The following is a 16,747-nucleotide window of genomic DNA, read 5'->3' as shown; positions in this document are numbered from 1 at the left end:
AAGCAAGGCACATGCAATTTCCACTGCCAGACAAGAAAGAAGCAGGTGTCCCAATTGCATTGCGGCAGACACTCTTCTACAGCATCTGGTTTTGGAGACTATACTGTGGGCTTGAGATCTGTTCCACTAATAGTTTAGTCGTTCAACTGCGACCCAATTCAATAATCACGGTTTAATATCGATTCCCAAAAATAATCCTAATGCCAAATGTTTCAATGCGGACGAGGCTTCGAATGGAGACCAGACCGCCTGTGGACTGCCCGTCATGATTTGACAGGAAACGCATGCGCCGTGCCAGCCCGTCATGATTTGACATGAGAATCTTGCGCGGAGCCGTCATTAACAATGGCATTGATAGACAATTCGGGGTGTAGTAGTAAAGTCGACAGCAGAATTATTGAGAGTAAACAAAGGGCCCAACGACAACCAACAGGACAACATGAGCAGGAGTCACAGTCCTTGTTGTAATGGCACATACGAATGCAGAGGAGACGGGAGGAAATAAGAGACCGCAGCTATCAGGTAGGAAAAAGGATACACTTAATTTTTATACAAGCAGATACAAAAGATGCAAATTCTCACATATCTTCTTCCTCTTCATACATCTCCAAGCAAACGAGTCAAACAGACGAGTAGAAGGAACATCCCACGAGGGATGAGGAGGCTTTACATTTTTATGTACACTCCTCCAGTGGAGGAAAAACTCATCATCTCTTCTTATCTCATCGGTTCTAAAACCTTCTTCGAACGAAAGTGACTGTAGAAGAAAACAAAATATGACGTATTCGTACACGGTATGCGCTATGCGCAGAGCCCGAGCAGCGAGCCTTCCGGGCTCTCCATGGACAGTGATGGATCCCGGCTTGGTCCCTCCACCGGACTCATCCCTCCACTTAAAATCCAAGGATGCCCTGGTTATCAACAAAGAATCGTCACTACGTTAAAATCCCTATATCTGAATAAAGAAATGAGTTCTTGGCGAAAAGAAAGATGCAGAAACAGAGTAACTAGAATCAAAGAAATCAACAGTAGGATCGAACAACAAGACCGTCTGATACTGAAATCAAATGGGATAGAATCGATCGAGATGAACAGTACAACTTACCGAGGATTTGTTCGGCGGAAAACCTTCTTGCGACGTCCCTGCAGAGCATCCGCCGCATCAGGTCCTTGGCCGCCGGCGACAACGAGCGGAAGACCCTCGACGGGAACCTCAGGTTGGCCCTGGCCACCGCCTCGAAGGTCTCCGCCGCTGTGTCCCCGTAGAACGGGGGCGCTCCGCCGGAAAGCATCATGTACATCACCACCCCCACGCTCCACACGTCCACCTTCTCCCCGTACTCCCGACCCGCCACCACCTCCGGCGCCACGTACCACGGTGTTCCCACCAGCCCCCTCATCGGCGCCCATTCCCCGTCTGCATCGAGGAAGAACTGAGCTGACCCGAAGTCGGCCAGCTTGAGGTGGCCCAGCGCGTCGAAGAGCACGTTGTCCGGCTTCACGTCCCGGTGCGCTACCCCCCGTCGGTGGCAGCCAGCTAGGGCCTCCGCAAGCGCCTCCACCACAGCTGCCGCTTCCGGCTCGGGGAACGGTGTCCCCCCGCGGGCGGCGATCCGGTCGCAGAGGTCGGGGCCGTCGAGGAGCTCCACCACTAGGTGCACCCAGTGGTCATCCTCATATGCGTCGTAGATCTGCGCCGCGTAGGGGTTCCGGGCAGCAGCGAGGCCGTGGACCTTGGCCTCCCGCGCCGCACACTCGCGGTCGACGGAGTCCGCGAGAAGCCGCTTATCGACCGACTTCACCGCAAACTCCTCCCCCGTGGCCACCGACCGACACCGCCGCACCACCCCAAATCGCCCCCGCCCGATCTCCGCCCCGATCTCGTAGTCCCTCATCAATGCCTCGCCCATAGAGCTTCGATCCGATCTCAACAATCTAGAATTCCCCACTGCTCTCTCTCTCTCTCCCCACTCCCTCTTTTGCCACTAAATTCCAGTGGAGCTTAGAATATTTATAAACAGAAAGGGATCCGCATCTCACGACCGACGACGTGGACGGCGGATTCCATGGATCTTCTAATCGGACGGTTGAACAGAATCTTAACATCCCCTGTTTCTCTCAATTTTCTTTGGGCCGATGGGCGTCCTCTTCTCCCATCACCAAGTTACCCTTAACCGTACCTCAAATTTACTGACATCAGGTGGAGCGGACGCAGCAACTTATTCATAGATAAGCTATGGTATTGTTAGTTTTTGTGTTAAGTAAAGTTCCAGTAGTTTATGTATCGTTATGCTCTGTTTAAGGCGACGGATGGAGCCTACCCTATACACTAAGTTAATTTATGCTCTTTAATGAATCGGAGAGTGAATTGGGGCCGTCTGATTCAACTTTGCCGGATGCTTTAGGAACTATGGGGTTATAGTGGTTGTTAGCTGGTGCTCGATTGTTATTGAGCCGTGGCGCTGGGCCCACCGTTTCAATTGGGTGATTTGGACTCTTTTGGTGATCAAGACCCCTTAACAATGCCTCGCCAACCGACACCGTCGGATCGGATGGTTCGCCAATAATGCGCCGCAATGGACGGTCAGATGCTGCTTGTTTAGGCCCGGACTGGGGACCGGGAAAAGGAGACGTTACTTTTGTGAGAGGGTATTCGGCCGTACCTGTTGGCAGTCGTACAACACGGAAAGAAAGCCAATCGGAAGATTACACGTGTAAAAGTCCGAGACAACAACCAATGGGAGAGCAGGTTGACGATGGGCCTACGAACTCGTGTACTTTTTGGATTGCCGTCTTAAATGAGATAGAAAGCGACTGGGCGAGGCGTGAAGTGGACTGCGATTTCCCATAACTTATCGTGGTCGGGTACGTGATAACCGGTTGACGTTTGACCGTTGCGAATGGGCTGCACGTGGCTCCCCACATGGTTGGAGAAATAATAGGCAAGTTGGCTTATCGTGTCCAACAATTACAGCAGAAATAATCATGTCATGTCACGATCTTTGAGATTCGTGTCGAATTGATCTGCTGTAAAATTTAATCAAGGACCTGAATATGTGACTCTGGACTTGATCAAAATATTTTGACTTTCTTATTTCATTATATATATATATATATATATATATATATATATATATATATATATATAAGAGAAAATTTCTCACTATTATACAAGATAAATGAGCACCCTCCTGACTGAGAAGTGAGGACAAATCTCATGGGATGACACCCACTTCTGCTGCTGCTTCTGTGCTCTACTGTGCACCGATCTGTGGAACAATAGAAAGCCTTGCTTTCATCCAGCAGCCAAATAAAGGAGACTTATTCCTTCAAGACACAGTAGTCGTAATAGGTGGCAGGGGCACGTGATAAGGTCCCAAATATCTGCACCGATCTGTGGAGCTTTTCTATGTCGTTCCAAACAAGAAGGATATGGAGGGGCCATGAAATGAACGGCCAGCTACCAAAGCCATCATGTTGGGAGCACACTCACACCTGCAGCCATCATTTCTGCTCCCTACTTTTCTTACCTCTATCAGCACATCTACTCTACGCCTTCCCAATGATGCATTCCTTGACCTGTTGTTTATCCTTTAATTTTCTGAGTTCAGATAAGATTAGGATGTTGGGATTTGAGAGGGAGAGAGAGAGAGAGAGAGAGAGTCAGGGAAGGAACTTATTCCTCACAGTTGCTTTGGCTTATCCATTGGTTTGTCTTCAGCTTGAGGAACTTGAATCTGGCATCTCAAACTATTATAGCATCAAGTACTGATCACCATACATATTGGCCTTCTTTTCTTCATCAACTTCCAAATCACGAATCCGCCTTAGAAATTATTATGAAGAAGAATCAGATTTAGCAGTGCAATAGTTTCGCTATATTGCTAGCTATGATTGTGGAAGATAAGGAGAGAACCTTTTGGAAGAACGTTTCTTTGGTCATTCCGGACGAGTGAAGTACAATTAAAGTGGCTTTCTTTGTCCAATAAATAAATAAGTTGCTTTGTATCAGCCAATGTTTAATGGTCACCGCATAGAAGAAGACAGCTCATGTGACTCTACCTATTTATTCCTAATCCTACTTTCTCTTTATCGAACAATATTTAATGATCGTTTTCTTTGAGCCATGTTCTAGGGATTCCATGGTGAGCTATCCCAAATCTAAGTCATCTTATTGGAATGATAAGCTAATTAGCTTTTGGCTATGTGTGTGTGTGTCTCTCTCTCTCTCTCTTTTTTGCTCTTTTTAAGTTCTACAAGTTTGACAATGGTCGCCAACGTTGCAAACAATTAATTACATCTATCTTTAATCAACGACGCAATAATTTAACTAATTAATCAACTTTCTACTTGTGATTGAATGCTAAAAATTTATATTTATATTTAAATCCTTATCAACTAATAAACTATATATATATATATATATATATATATATATATATATATATATATATATATATATATATATATATGAAACAAGTATCCTTGGCTTTGATTTCAAGTTACATGAAGATGAGCTCATCAAATATTATCTCTAGCGAAAGATAGCTAATATATGTGTCGTTGGCTTTGATTTCAAGCTACATGAAGATGAGCTCATAAAATATTATCTCTAGTGAAAGATAGCTAATCTTCCCTTGTACTTGAATGTCCTCAAGGACATCAACGAGTACAAGTACCATCCTAACAAGCTTGTTGGTAATGTTTACTTCATCTCGGTGTATTGTTATGTCTTTTAATATCATCAAATTAAATGTATATTTCATGGATTACTGACAGAGAATTACCGACAATTTAGAGAAGACAAGTGGTACTTCTTTATCTCTCAGAAGCGCAAGTATCCCAATGGGTCACGATCAAATCAAAAGGCCATCGATGGATACTAGAAAGCCATAGGAGTCGACAAACAAATCAAAGTTCATGGCCATTGAATCGAAACCAAGAAATCTTTGGTTTATTGTACAGGAAAGGTGGGAAAGGTGAAAAGATTGATTGAATCATGCAGGAATATATGAACTATGATCCCATCTCACAATCTCATCAATTAGATGGCAGCATAAAGGTTCTAACATTATGTTCATGATCTCACGATCTTTATTAGTGTCATATTTTAACGCCGCTGATACTTTGTTTTGATCTATAGTTTAATTCCTATGTGTTGTGCTTGATTCAAAAGAAGCATGGAGCTCACAAGAGTATCACCACTTGTTCAAGTTCTTCCGATGAGATCAAGCAATCATCAACTTCAACCCAGGGGACTGGGTGTTCTTGTAAACTCCTACCGCAGTAACTTCGCACCTATAGATCCTACCAATCTTGTACCAAGCTACCCAGGAATGTAAGCATACTAGGTTTTTGCACCAGTTCATACTAATCCATCAGGAACTGTATACCCACCAATTCATACTAACTTCACACCTACATATCCTGCCAATCTTGCAACAACCTGCCTAGGAGTGCAAGTTTATGCACTAGTTCATATTAATCCATCAGGACCTGTATACCCACCAGTGCAAGTCTACCAATCATAATCGATCCCTACAGTGCAACCCCATCCGCAACAAGTATATGCATTTGCACCAGTTCATGCTAATCAATCAAATCCTGTATACCCAACAGTGCAAGTCTATCATTCACAGTCGATCACTACAGTGCAAGCCCATTGACAACAAGCATATGTTTATGCACCAGTTCATACAGTCGACCTACATACCCGTCAGTGCAAGTCTACCCATCACAGTCGATCCCTACAACGGAAGCAGTTCCGCAACAAGCATATCATGATTTCCCTACACTCTACAATGTTAAACCCCAGAAGTGGATAACCACCTAGCATTGAATAGTTTTTTGGTAGATAATGGTTATGATTTTGTGGGCGAAGATTACGTTTTTACTTATGAGGACATCAAGATTTCATTCTCTGATGAAGTGCCATAAGGGCCTGCAGGTCTTTTCGAACAAGATCCCGAGAGATGATGTTCCAGGAAACAATCCAGTTGTGCCACCAAGTGATAGTTGTGGTCTTCTAGGAAACCCAATTTTACTGTGCCTTCAAGTGATGAATCCTATGCCTCCAACTAATCTTTGGCATTATACGCGAGATGATCTCAGCTTCCTTATTAATTTTCATTATCGTCCTCGCATAGATCGTAGAAAACCTTAAAGCTGATTGTGGAGATTGGTTTTACTAAGATTAGAAGATGAGTTCTATAATGATAGATAGGGCAGCTGCATTTATTATGCTTCGGTTAGCCAAAGCATAGGCAATAGGAGTTGTCAACATTTTATATGAGATGTATATTTATTTATATTCAAACTAATTATTCTGATTCCATCACAATTAGTTTTCGATCAACTTGTTGTTTGATTCATCAAAATTGATAAATTTTCTTTAAAATTTGAACATGCTAGATTTGTGTATCTTTGTATTGAAATAGATTCAAGGTGTGTGTACTGGTAAAATACTTGATGGGTTTTTTCAAATTGTTCCACATGAAAGTCTATCTTTTATTTGCAACACTTGTAGTTGTGTCACAAGCAAGTTGATTGTCCTTTTAATCTTGGACGTTGTTTTAGCCCTTCAGGAAGGGAAGAAGTACATCTATCTTCTTGTAATATCTATGGTGGAGGAGATTCTAAAAATTAGGATAATTATCTTCCCTATTGAAGCAAGGAGTGTGGATTGGTAAAATACCTAATGGGATTTTTCAAGTCGTTACAAATAAAAATATATCTTTTATTCATTTTCGCTTGTGGTTGTGTTATTTGTTTGGCTTATGATTGTGTTGGCCATAGGCAAGTTGATTGTCTTTCTAATTTTGGATGTTGTTTTAAGGAAAGAAGTACATCCATCTTCTTCTAATATTTGTGGTGGAGGAGAGTCTAAAGATTAAGATACTTTGTTTGTTCCTTGGATTAAAGTTCAACAAGGAGGATAATTTATTTGGTCAGTAGATTAGAGTACAACGATGAGGTTTATCTAGGACATCACCATCATCGATGTTCATATGGTTTGTCATGTGACCTAATTGCTAACCTTAATGAGTGTGAAATTGGTGCTGGTTCAAAGGCTTTGGGTGTGTAACAAATTGATGATTCACACCTCATCATCACCTCATTAAACATTACTTTAGGCATAATATACATGATATCAAAACATTAAACCACGACCATCGCAGCACTGTCGTTTCCTCAATCGCACGTGATCCCTCGACGTCACCAGTGCCTCCTTCCGAAGTGCAACAGAGATAGAGCAATATTGCCTTCCATCCACATCGTCACAGCAACCATAGCGACGAGTCCTCCACGCAACCACCGTAACAAATATCATTGCCTCCCACGCAATGACCGCAGCTACATCCTCGCTGCAACCATTCCTTCCCACAATGCTACCACTGACTATGTCACAATAGCAGCACCGAATAGAGAGTGATTAAAACACAATGGCCATCGATAACTTAATGAAAGCACAAATGAAAGAATTAAAAATCAGAATTGAGAATCGATTGCAAGAAACACTTAATGATTTTAAAAAGAACCTACCTGAGAGCCTCAACAAATTTCAACAAGATAGAGGCTCAAGTTCTATGTTACACAGATCTAAAAATACAGGCGCCAAAATTTATCAGACTTCTACAGTATTAGAATATAAGAACAAATTTAAACAATTATCAAATCAAGCTAAAGATTATTTTGAACGACAACTTGTGAGTACATTTATTGAAGGGTTTAATCCAGATATCCGATGTGAAGTTAAAGCTCGTCAACCCTGCACTATGATCGTTGCGATATCATTTGCATGTTTACATGAGAAGAAAAATCAATAGGAAAAATCATGAAAACAAAAGTGACAACAACCAGATGATCAACGAGCCACCCGCCCCATCTATTCCCAACCAAAACCCTGACACCCGAAGACTAATCCAAGAAGAACTCAAGGAAAGATCAGCAAACAGTTTGTACTATGATAAAAAGTTGAGTATGGAGCACCAATGTAAACAAAGACAACTTCTGATGATTGAGCCAATTGGAAAGGAACCGGAAGCTAAGAATATGGACTCTGATCATGAAGGTATAAAAGATGTTGGACCTACCACACATACAATGCATGCATTAACCGGCTACTCTAACCCGCAAACTATGAAAGTTGGCGGAACTCTAGAACATCAGCATGTTATAGCTTTGATTGATATTGGTAGTACTAATAATTTTATGGACAGTGAGACTGTTGACCGATTGGCCCACCACATTAAAGGCTGTGACATATTCGAAGTAAAGATTGCTGATGGATGGATTTTAACTTATGATAGCAAATATTCAAACATAAAATTGATTATACAGGGCCAAGGGTTTCTTATAATGATTACTACACTGAAAGACAGACTTATTGCTTACATTATCAAAAAGTGGAGATTATACTTACTTGATCAACGAGTTGTGATGCATTACAGATAGCATATGACTGAAGTGCTGAAAGAGAAGCCCCCCGAGTTTGATGCTACTCAGTCTTGAGGACAAGGCTGATTTGAAGAGGGAGGAATTGTTAGGACCATTTTATTTTCTAAGCTTTTGAATAATGTTTATTGAGTCTGTTTAGTTCAATTAGAGTCGGATAAAGGTTTATTTAATATTTATTTATTATTAAGAGTCTAAGTCCTGGTGGACTCTAGGTGGAACTCTATAAATAATAATGTAACACTTTCTTTTCGGCTATCAATTAATGAAATATTATTCCAGTCTATGGACAAACTCTAGGAGATTGTTCCCCTCGAAGTGATCAAGGAGGCCGATCATCTCAAAGTGATCAAGGAGGTCGATCCCCTCGAAGTGATCATCCCCTTTTCTCTTCTTTCATCCCCGATAAGACCTTAGGGTCTTATCAGGCTCTAAGTCACTAAATAGGTCATCTATCGGGCTTAATTCAACCCGATTCGGACCCAATTGACCCATAATTGAGTTAGTAGGATTACTCCCTAAATTAACTCAAACTGACACATAAATATGATAATTAGGGTTAAAACATTTACAATACTAGCAATGTTCATCCGAACTTCCGATGAACTTCTAACGAACTCCCAACGAACTCCTAGTGAGCTTTCGACGCATCGTCTGAACCTTCGGCGTAACGCCTGATCCATCCATTCTCGACGCATTGTCCGATTCTTTCGACTCGATGCCCCATCTTTGACTTCAGCCCAATGTTCGATTCTCTAATTATTTTACCTTTTCATGATCGTAGTTAATCTTGTATCATTTTTCTCAACACATAAATTAGATCATAAATCAATTGATTTAATCATCAAAATTCGAGATTTAACAAAAACTTCTCAATTTATATATTTTTAAAAGTTCTTATAATTTTTTTATACTTTAAATTTATCAAAACTTTTACATCTAGAGGATAATTGATACATCTTTAATTAGTAAAACTAGACATATTAACCATAAGCATTCACAACAATATAAAACAAAAGTGAAAAAGATAATCAATTATTGATCATAAAGAATCTACACAATAAGTTATAAATATATTCTTAAAATTTTTTAATTAAATTTATCATATTCATAATTATAGACAAAATAATATTCCAGAATAAAGGATAATAAAAGTAATATGTCAAACTTAATAGAAATTATGTCAAATTTCATTCATGTATAATTTACTTTAAATTTATAACAAAATTATATGAATGAATTTTGGGTCCACAACATGAAGATATGGTCAAAATAAGAAATGCTATAAGATTCATGCAATAAACTTAATTTATTTTATTTTAAATAAAATAAAATTTTAAATTTTTCATAGTGAACATTATCATCATATAGTATTTCTAGTCAGACTACCAAGATATTATTATTAGTTAAAAACATATTAGATATAAATCTAATATATGCATCTTCATGAATAACTAAGTCATTGATATTTATTTTTTTATTATAAATATATCTTAAAAAATAATACATTCTATAATTAAATTAACAACATTTATCTACTTTTCAAAATATGAATGGTAAAATTATATTCAAAATATAAAATTCTATGAGAGTTCCTAAGATAAAGCATTACAAGACTTATTACAACTAAAAAAAAAACTAAATTTTAACTTTTTACTCAATAATGTCAGTTTAAGTCATTTAATAAGATTCCCTCTTAGTAATATTTTTAATTAATTATTTTATTATTAAAAATAATCATATTTGGCTCAATAAAATATTCTTAATATTTTAAAATCATACTTGTGTAATTTTCAAAATCTAAATCTAAAAACCTAATTGGGTCATCTAATATTCTTATCCTAGGATCCCATATTTTGAGTATTTTTCTCAATTTCTCTTTTAATTGTTGAATATTTGTATCTTTCTCATTCTTAGAGTATCTATTCATAGAAATTAAATGATGACATATGGATGTTGCAAAATACCAAGACATGGTTCTATGCCTTTAACTTCATACATATCTTTTATCTGGTCCAAATACTTGAGAATCAATATCTTCACTCAATGCAATATTCCTTAGTAAGAGTTCATAATATTACTAATGCTTACTGTCTTATTTAATGAAAAATTAGGAGTAAGTAAAACACATCCATAATGAAAATTTGAAGTGAGATATAATTGTTTTTTTTTGTTTTATCCTCTTTTTTTTCCATGAATAGTTATAAAAATATCACCCTTAGCTAACTCTTCTTATCTTCTTGCTTCATAGTAATAAATAGATCCACATCTTCCACCATCTCTTGTTTCAATGAAACAGATACTTGTTTCCATGCCTTCAAATTTATAGGTGTGATCATCTCTCAGCATTTTAGCTTGACTATCAAAATCTCACTCAATAATCTTTTATGGACTCTTACAAGTTACTTATTCATAGCTAACCTAACTACAATATGCTCTTTCAAATACAAAACTCTATGCATTAGTCAGGCAAGTCTATCCTAATCTTTGTTCTACTACTATCTCAATAGAAGGTACTAATATGATTAAGATAAAGTTAACAATGTAATGGAGTGATTAATCACATACTTTAATTTAAGCTTCCTTCAGTATGCATCTCAATAGAAGGCTCCTATCTAAATCTTGACCAAATGTGAAATCACATATTTGGTTCTCTCACATAAATGCTAAATATATACACAAATTGGAATATGTAAATTAAAGTAAAACTAAGAGTATAAACTATTTAGTATCATATCATATGATATATATATATATATATATATATATATATATATATATATATATATATATATATATATATATATATATATATATATACACATTCTTAGAAAAAATCAAATCTTTTATTTTATAAGAATAATAATATATAAAGAATAACTTTTTTTCTTGAATTAACTCAAACCAAAGCTCCAAGTGGCTTCTACCAGAATAACAAAATGAAGTTGTTGATGTCAAAAGATTAATCCAAATAATAATAATAATAAAATATTAATCATAATATTTATATTATTCAGAACTTTTCACATGCATCCATTAAGAAAAATCAAGTCCTTCAAGACAAAATGAATTTCAAAGTTATTTATGTATCCTCTTATATAAATTCTAAAAACAAATTCTCGTCGTCAAAGTTTTGTTGTACATGATTTTTTTTTATACTCCAACCAATATGAAATTATTGATGGACTCACTTGTAAGCATACATTGATCTCCCAAGACCTCACATTACATTGATGGAAGCCTTATTAGGCACACACTTTAGATTAATGCATGCATCATATGGACACGAAGATAAATAAAAGCATAAGGGAAGATAAATTAATGCACACTTAAAAATAATCTTTGTAAAGGTACATAAAGTTGGTGAGTATAAATAATAGGGATATTAATAAATATTAAAATTATAATAATCCAACCAATATGATTTCAAGAATATTTTATTCTTCTACATCAAAGTTTTTTTATGTACTTGAATATTTTTTATACTCCAACCAATATGATTTCAAGAATCCAAAAATTATTTATCGTTGATCTCCCAAGACTTCACATTGATAGTAGGAGCCTTGGATGCATACTGAAGGAAGCTTAAGAGAAGAAAGATAAATTAAAAGGACTCTTAAAAACACCTTTGTAAAGGTACATAAAGATGGTGAATATAATAAATAATAGGGATATTAATAAACATTAAAATTACAATAATCCACACAAACAAAAAGAGAAAAATTCCGACCTGCCGGATTCGAACCAGCGACCTAAGGATGTCTGAACCGACTACAGTCCTCCGCTCTACCATCTGAGCTAAGGTCGGTGTTATTACATTGGGCGATTTTATTTAAATTATCTAATCAATAATATATATAAATATAATATATGATTATTCCACTTGGTAAATATCATATAATATATATATATATGTAAACATCATTATGATGTTATTATTGAATCAAATATCATTAATTTTTTTATTATTGTTATCATCATTATTGGGCCTCCTTTGACTTAATCATGTGCTCTAACACCATCTGAACCATGTGACATATAATAATACAATGTTCTTAAGTGAATAGTATAATGGGTCAATGAGGCATACTTTGGCTTCATGTTTGTTTGACTACTATGATTAGTTGAGATCACAATTGGTTGGTACATTTAGTTCATCATCGAGTAATATAATAAATAATTATGATAATGTATAATATATATATATATATATATATATATATATATTTATATTTACTTATGTGACTTCTGTTTGGTATTTATGCTAATCTAGCATGTGAATTCCTACAATACAACCAAATTAGTCATCAACTAATCATTGGACTCCATTGAAATGTTAGATCAAAGTTATTAAAGAATCTAATTGACACTTGAAGACGACTAAGAATAGTTTGAATGATTGGGTCATCCCAATAACGTCTATTTTTTACTATCCAAATATTATATCATATTAAAAGTCTATTATTAATATGATTAGCATTAGGATTGATTGGTTTCTATAGTATATTAAAATGGACACCCTTCTTTTACCTAGATCGTTATAAAATATATTATACATTCCGATTTAAACATAAATTGAGAAATAGACTAATCATATCTCTTATCATTAAATTCAATCAATAAAATAAATAATAATAATTGAATATATTTAAGACTTACGTCGAGTTGTATTCATCAATATAAGTCACGTCCAGTATGTTTCCTATCTTTCTTCCTTCACTATATATATTTTTTCTTATACTTTTATCTTTCTCCATTGTCATATATTTCATCATTGGTATATATCATCAATATATCATATACCATTGAAATTAATCGGTATCATGTATTATGATATCAAATTGATCAGAATTTAATTCTTCGTTTTCTTTTCGACTAAACCGTATGATCTCAAATATTGTTTGTGCCCTTATGAAAGTACCTAATTAAATAAAAAAAAGAAGATGACGAGGCTATTATTAATGGGATTGGTCTTAATTTTCTAGTAAAATGGCAACTTAGAAACGAGAAGTAAGACTCACGTGCGGAACGTGTCTCGAATGCGGAAAACCTAATTAAATGTGTGGCAGAGCACCGAATGATTCGAGTATCGGAAAAAGCACGAGTACATGGGATTCTGTAGCACGACAAGATCTTGATGTTGGTGGTCACAAAGCAAAGTGCAGCAGCACCGATATGAGCAGCCCACACATTAACCCAATTCTTTCCCACCATAAATCTTCATGCGGGAAAGCTCCGGCATCCATTTATTGACTTGCAATGATCATGCCAAATCTCTCTCATCATACCAATCCAATCTTTATGTCGATGATGTCAAACATGACGCACCCACTTATCTCAGCAACCTCTAATAATTTATATGTGGATTTTTAACCTTATAATATTTCATATTATAATTTCTTATATATATATATATATATATTCACTATTTATTTGACAATCCATACTAACTAACTTCCCAATAGCTTTTAAAGCGGTTATTAATTCAAGTATTATATATATAACTACATGTTAAACTTAAACCAAGTCTTTCTTATTGACCTAAAATCTTCACATGCGTTTGACTACAATGGTTTTGTATGTTTGACGAGGTTTACATTTCAGAGAGAGAGAGAGAAAGTGTGTGTGTGAACGCACTGACTGATGTGAATATTGACTTCACCCCACCACATGCTTCCCACCCATTCAGACGTGAACGTGATCACCCCGCTCCCCCACGTTTTCGTTGACCATGAACACGTGGCAGAAGCACGACTCTCCGATCCATGATCATCACGATGTCAGTCAACCTTCCAATGTTCACGTCGCCTGTGGCGCCGTAGTTACTGTTCAGACTGTGGACCGAATGCGTGGCCGGAAAATGACTTTTTACTTTTTATCCGCCGTGCGATCCATTCTTTGAGACTACGTGATGGCTTTGTCGCAGTTCGACTGGTGACGTTTGATTGCTTTCAAGTGTGGGTTCGGATTGAGAAAGCGACAAATCAGCAACGTTCATTCAACAGTCATTCATTCACTCGGCTTTCTCAAAAGGTCTTTGTTTTTTGCGTCATATATGACTATCTACCGGCGAGTAGCCCGGTCACAAGCTCGGCAGGCTGAACGTGTCTGGACTTTTAGCTGCGGTTTAGCCATCTGACTTAGTCAACTCCAAGACGGGGGAATGACAAGAAAGAGATGCCTTTTTGTGTTATACGAGAGGGTGCTGCTCGCTGTGAGATTGTTTCACGGAAGGTGCGGAAGCCACATCACCACGGATTCGTTCGTTCACGTTGGCAATTTGGTGCCCATATAAAACTGGCTCACGCGGTGGTGGGAGGGCTCATTCTGTCCTGCGAAGCCTCTTGAACAAGTGACACAGCGAGAGAGACTGGGAGGGCAAAAGGAAGTAGTGAATCCATTCGCATCATGGTGAGGGCTCCTTGCTGCGAGAAGATGGGTCTGAAGAAGGGGCCATGGACACCGGAGGAGGACCAGGTTTTAGTGGATTACGTCCACAGATATGGCCATGCCAACTGGCGAGCCTTGCCGAAACAAGCCGGTGAGTACAGACTGCTCCTCCCTTGGCTAGGGTTCTTTCTCTCTCCGGAAAAGAAATCATCGAAATCGGGTCTTCGATCTAATCTCAGGTCGTTACTATGCAGGTCTCCTGAGGTGTGGGAAGAGTTGCAGACTCCGGTGGGTGAACTACCTGCGACCCGACATCAAACGCGGGAACTTCACCAGGGAAGAACAGGAGACGATCATCGGATTGCATGGGATGCTCGGCAACAGGTAACAGCTCCAGCTACTGGATTTGGATCGCTTTGAGCGAATCATGCATTCTGAGATCAAAGCAAGATTTTGCATGTGAGAGTAACGAAGAGGAAAGCAAGTGTACTTGATGCTTATCTTCCTCTGCTCTCGAGGATGGGAAGGGAAAGTTCCAAGAGACCGACCTCTTGGGCTGCCTCCTGTGGACCACACGCAGAAGCTACAAATCATACCTTGTCCCACATTTTATCACCGTGCACACGCGAAATCTTTCTTCCTGTCATCAATTACGTGATTTCGACTGGCGAGTCTCTCACACTCGGTACTGTTCCTCTTGTCGGTAGGTGGTCTGCCATCGCTGCCAAACTACCTGGAAGAACGGATAACGAGATCAAGAACGTGTGGCACACCCACCTGAAGAAGCGCTTCGTCGGCCCCAACATGTCTTCCTCCGGAACGTCGAAGAGGAAGACGACCGGTTGTTCCAGGACTGACAGGACGGTACTGTCCCAGCCATTGCCCACGCAGCTGGAAGCAGATCACAGAGGCGCAAGGCTTGCGTCGATGTCACCGGAGCAATCATACAGCGACTTGTACTCCTTTGCCACTGATTGGTCGGGGGCATCTGGAGGGATCAGTAACGTCAAGGAGGAAGGATGTTCTTCTCAGGAACTCCAAGAGATTGATGAGGGCTTTTGGCTGGAGACTTTGTCGACGGATGAGCCTGCGACACTAACGATTCCTACTACTACTCCTCCTCCAACCAGCGACCGGTTCGACCTGTTCACCTCATCCGACATGGATGACACGGACTTTTGGCTGAACGTCTTCATGGGAGCTGGAGATCTGCAGGAACTGACGCAATTGTAGGAGAACATGACATTCTTCGGATTTTTTTATAGGACATTTTGGCGGTGGTGAATTGACTAATAGAAGATTGAACCACTGGATCATCAAGCTTCATTAATGGTGGGTGGTGGTCTTCGAGAGATAGACATGCACTCTTCTTCTCAACGGGAAGGTGGAAGAAGAAGGCCAAGGCAGAGAATAAACATACTTCCCTTGTCTGTAAAGAGTGGAAAAAACCTGAAAGTGTGGGTTCTTACGTGCTGTCAAAGGCAACAACTTGTACTTCCTTGAATGAAGAACATATTTCCTTGTAGTTTGTTTTCATTGCATGAACACATGGTTTGTGTGATGTCAAAGGAGATCAACTCCTTCATTCCTAGTAGTTTTGAATGTTCCAAGTTATATGCTATTGAGCACTGCATCGAGTCATGAAAGACCCAATCAAGCAGGCTATTGACAAGGCTCGGCAACTTTGGCAGGCAAACAGCTGACGCTAACTCTAAAGAGTGACTCATTCTAAGTACATCACAATCAATCAAGTTCGTCTTTGAAATAATCACTCTCTATTAATGAACTTTGGCAACTTCTGGACTTCCGTATCAATCAATAATTTATGTGCACAGTGTTTGTATGTTTGTTGAACTTGGGTGTATGCCAACTGCAACTAGAGGAGCTGATAAGAGAAGAAGAA

At 38.4% G+C, this 16,747-nt stretch overlaps 2 protein-coding genes and 1 non-coding gene across 3 annotated transcripts; 1 reads left to right on the top strand and 2 right to left on the bottom strand.

Annotated features, from left to right (window-relative positions):
• Positions 1 to 523: 523 nt before the first annotated feature.
• Positions 524 to 1,977, bottom strand: LOC135612131 (phosphoenolpyruvate carboxylase kinase 2-like). Its single transcript, XM_065107980.1, has 2 exons — positions 1,106 to 1,977; positions 524 to 911 (listed from the first exon to the last, which is right to left on the bottom strand). Exons 1-2 carry the CDS (start codon positions 1,908 to 1,910, stop codon positions 802 to 804), a joined length of 915 nt encoding a protein of 304 aa, XP_064964052.1. The 5' UTR covers positions 1,911 to 1,977; the 3' UTR covers positions 524 to 801.
• Positions 1,978 to 12,178: 10,201 nt separating this feature from the next.
• TRNAY-GUA (transfer RNA tyrosine (anticodon GUA)) lies at positions 12,179 to 12,262 on the bottom strand. The gene is given in 2 exon segments: positions 12,179 to 12,214; positions 12,226 to 12,262. It is a non-coding gene; the product is annotated as a tRNA-Tyr (tRNA).
• A 2,510-nt stretch (positions 12,263 to 14,772) lies between these two features.
• Positions 14,773 to 16,380, top strand: LOC135612130 (transcription factor MYB4-like). The gene is made up of 3 exons (XM_065107979.1): positions 14,773 to 14,995; positions 15,099 to 15,228; positions 15,552 to 16,380. Exons 1-3 carry the CDS (start codon positions 14,863 to 14,865, stop codon positions 16,075 to 16,077), a joined length of 789 nt encoding a protein of 262 aa, XP_064964051.1. The 5' UTR covers positions 14,773 to 14,862; the 3' UTR covers positions 16,078 to 16,380.
• The last annotated feature ends 367 nt before the right edge of the window (positions 16,381 to 16,747 follow it).

This window comes from Musa acuminata, chromosome BXJ2-5, assembly GCF_036884655.1.
Source record: "Musa acuminata AAA Group cultivar baxijiao chromosome BXJ2-5, Cavendish_Baxijiao_AAA, whole genome shotgun sequence".
Lineage (NCBI taxonomy): Eukaryota > Viridiplantae > Streptophyta > Magnoliopsida > Zingiberales > Musaceae > Musa > Musa acuminata.
This window is presented reverse-complemented; position numbering and strand designations above follow the sequence as displayed.

What these genes read in the sequence shown, in the direction of transcription:
- LOC135612131 (XM_065107980.1), bottom strand. Translation starts at nt 1,910, where the DNA reads ATGGGCGAGGCATTGATGAGGGACTACGAGATCGGGGCGGAGATCGGG. An exon ending in TTCCGCCGAACAAATCCTCG is followed by an intron (nt 912 to 1,105) that starts GTAAGTTGTACT and finishes GTTGATAACCAG; the next exon opens with GGCATCCTTGGATTTTAAGT.
- LOC135612130 (XM_065107979.1), top strand. Translation starts at nt 14,863, where the DNA reads ATGGTGAGGGCTCCTTGCTGCGAGAAGATGGGTCTGAAGAAGGGGCCA. An exon ending in AGCCTTGCCGAAACAAGCCG is followed by an intron (nt 14,996 to 15,098) that starts GTGAGTACAGAC and finishes GTTACTATGCAG; the next exon opens with GTCTCCTGAGGTGTGGGAAG. An exon ending in CATGGGATGCTCGGCAACAG is followed by an intron (nt 15,229 to 15,551) that starts GTAACAGCTCCA and finishes TCTTGTCGGTAG; the next exon opens with GTGGTCTGCCATCGCTGCCA.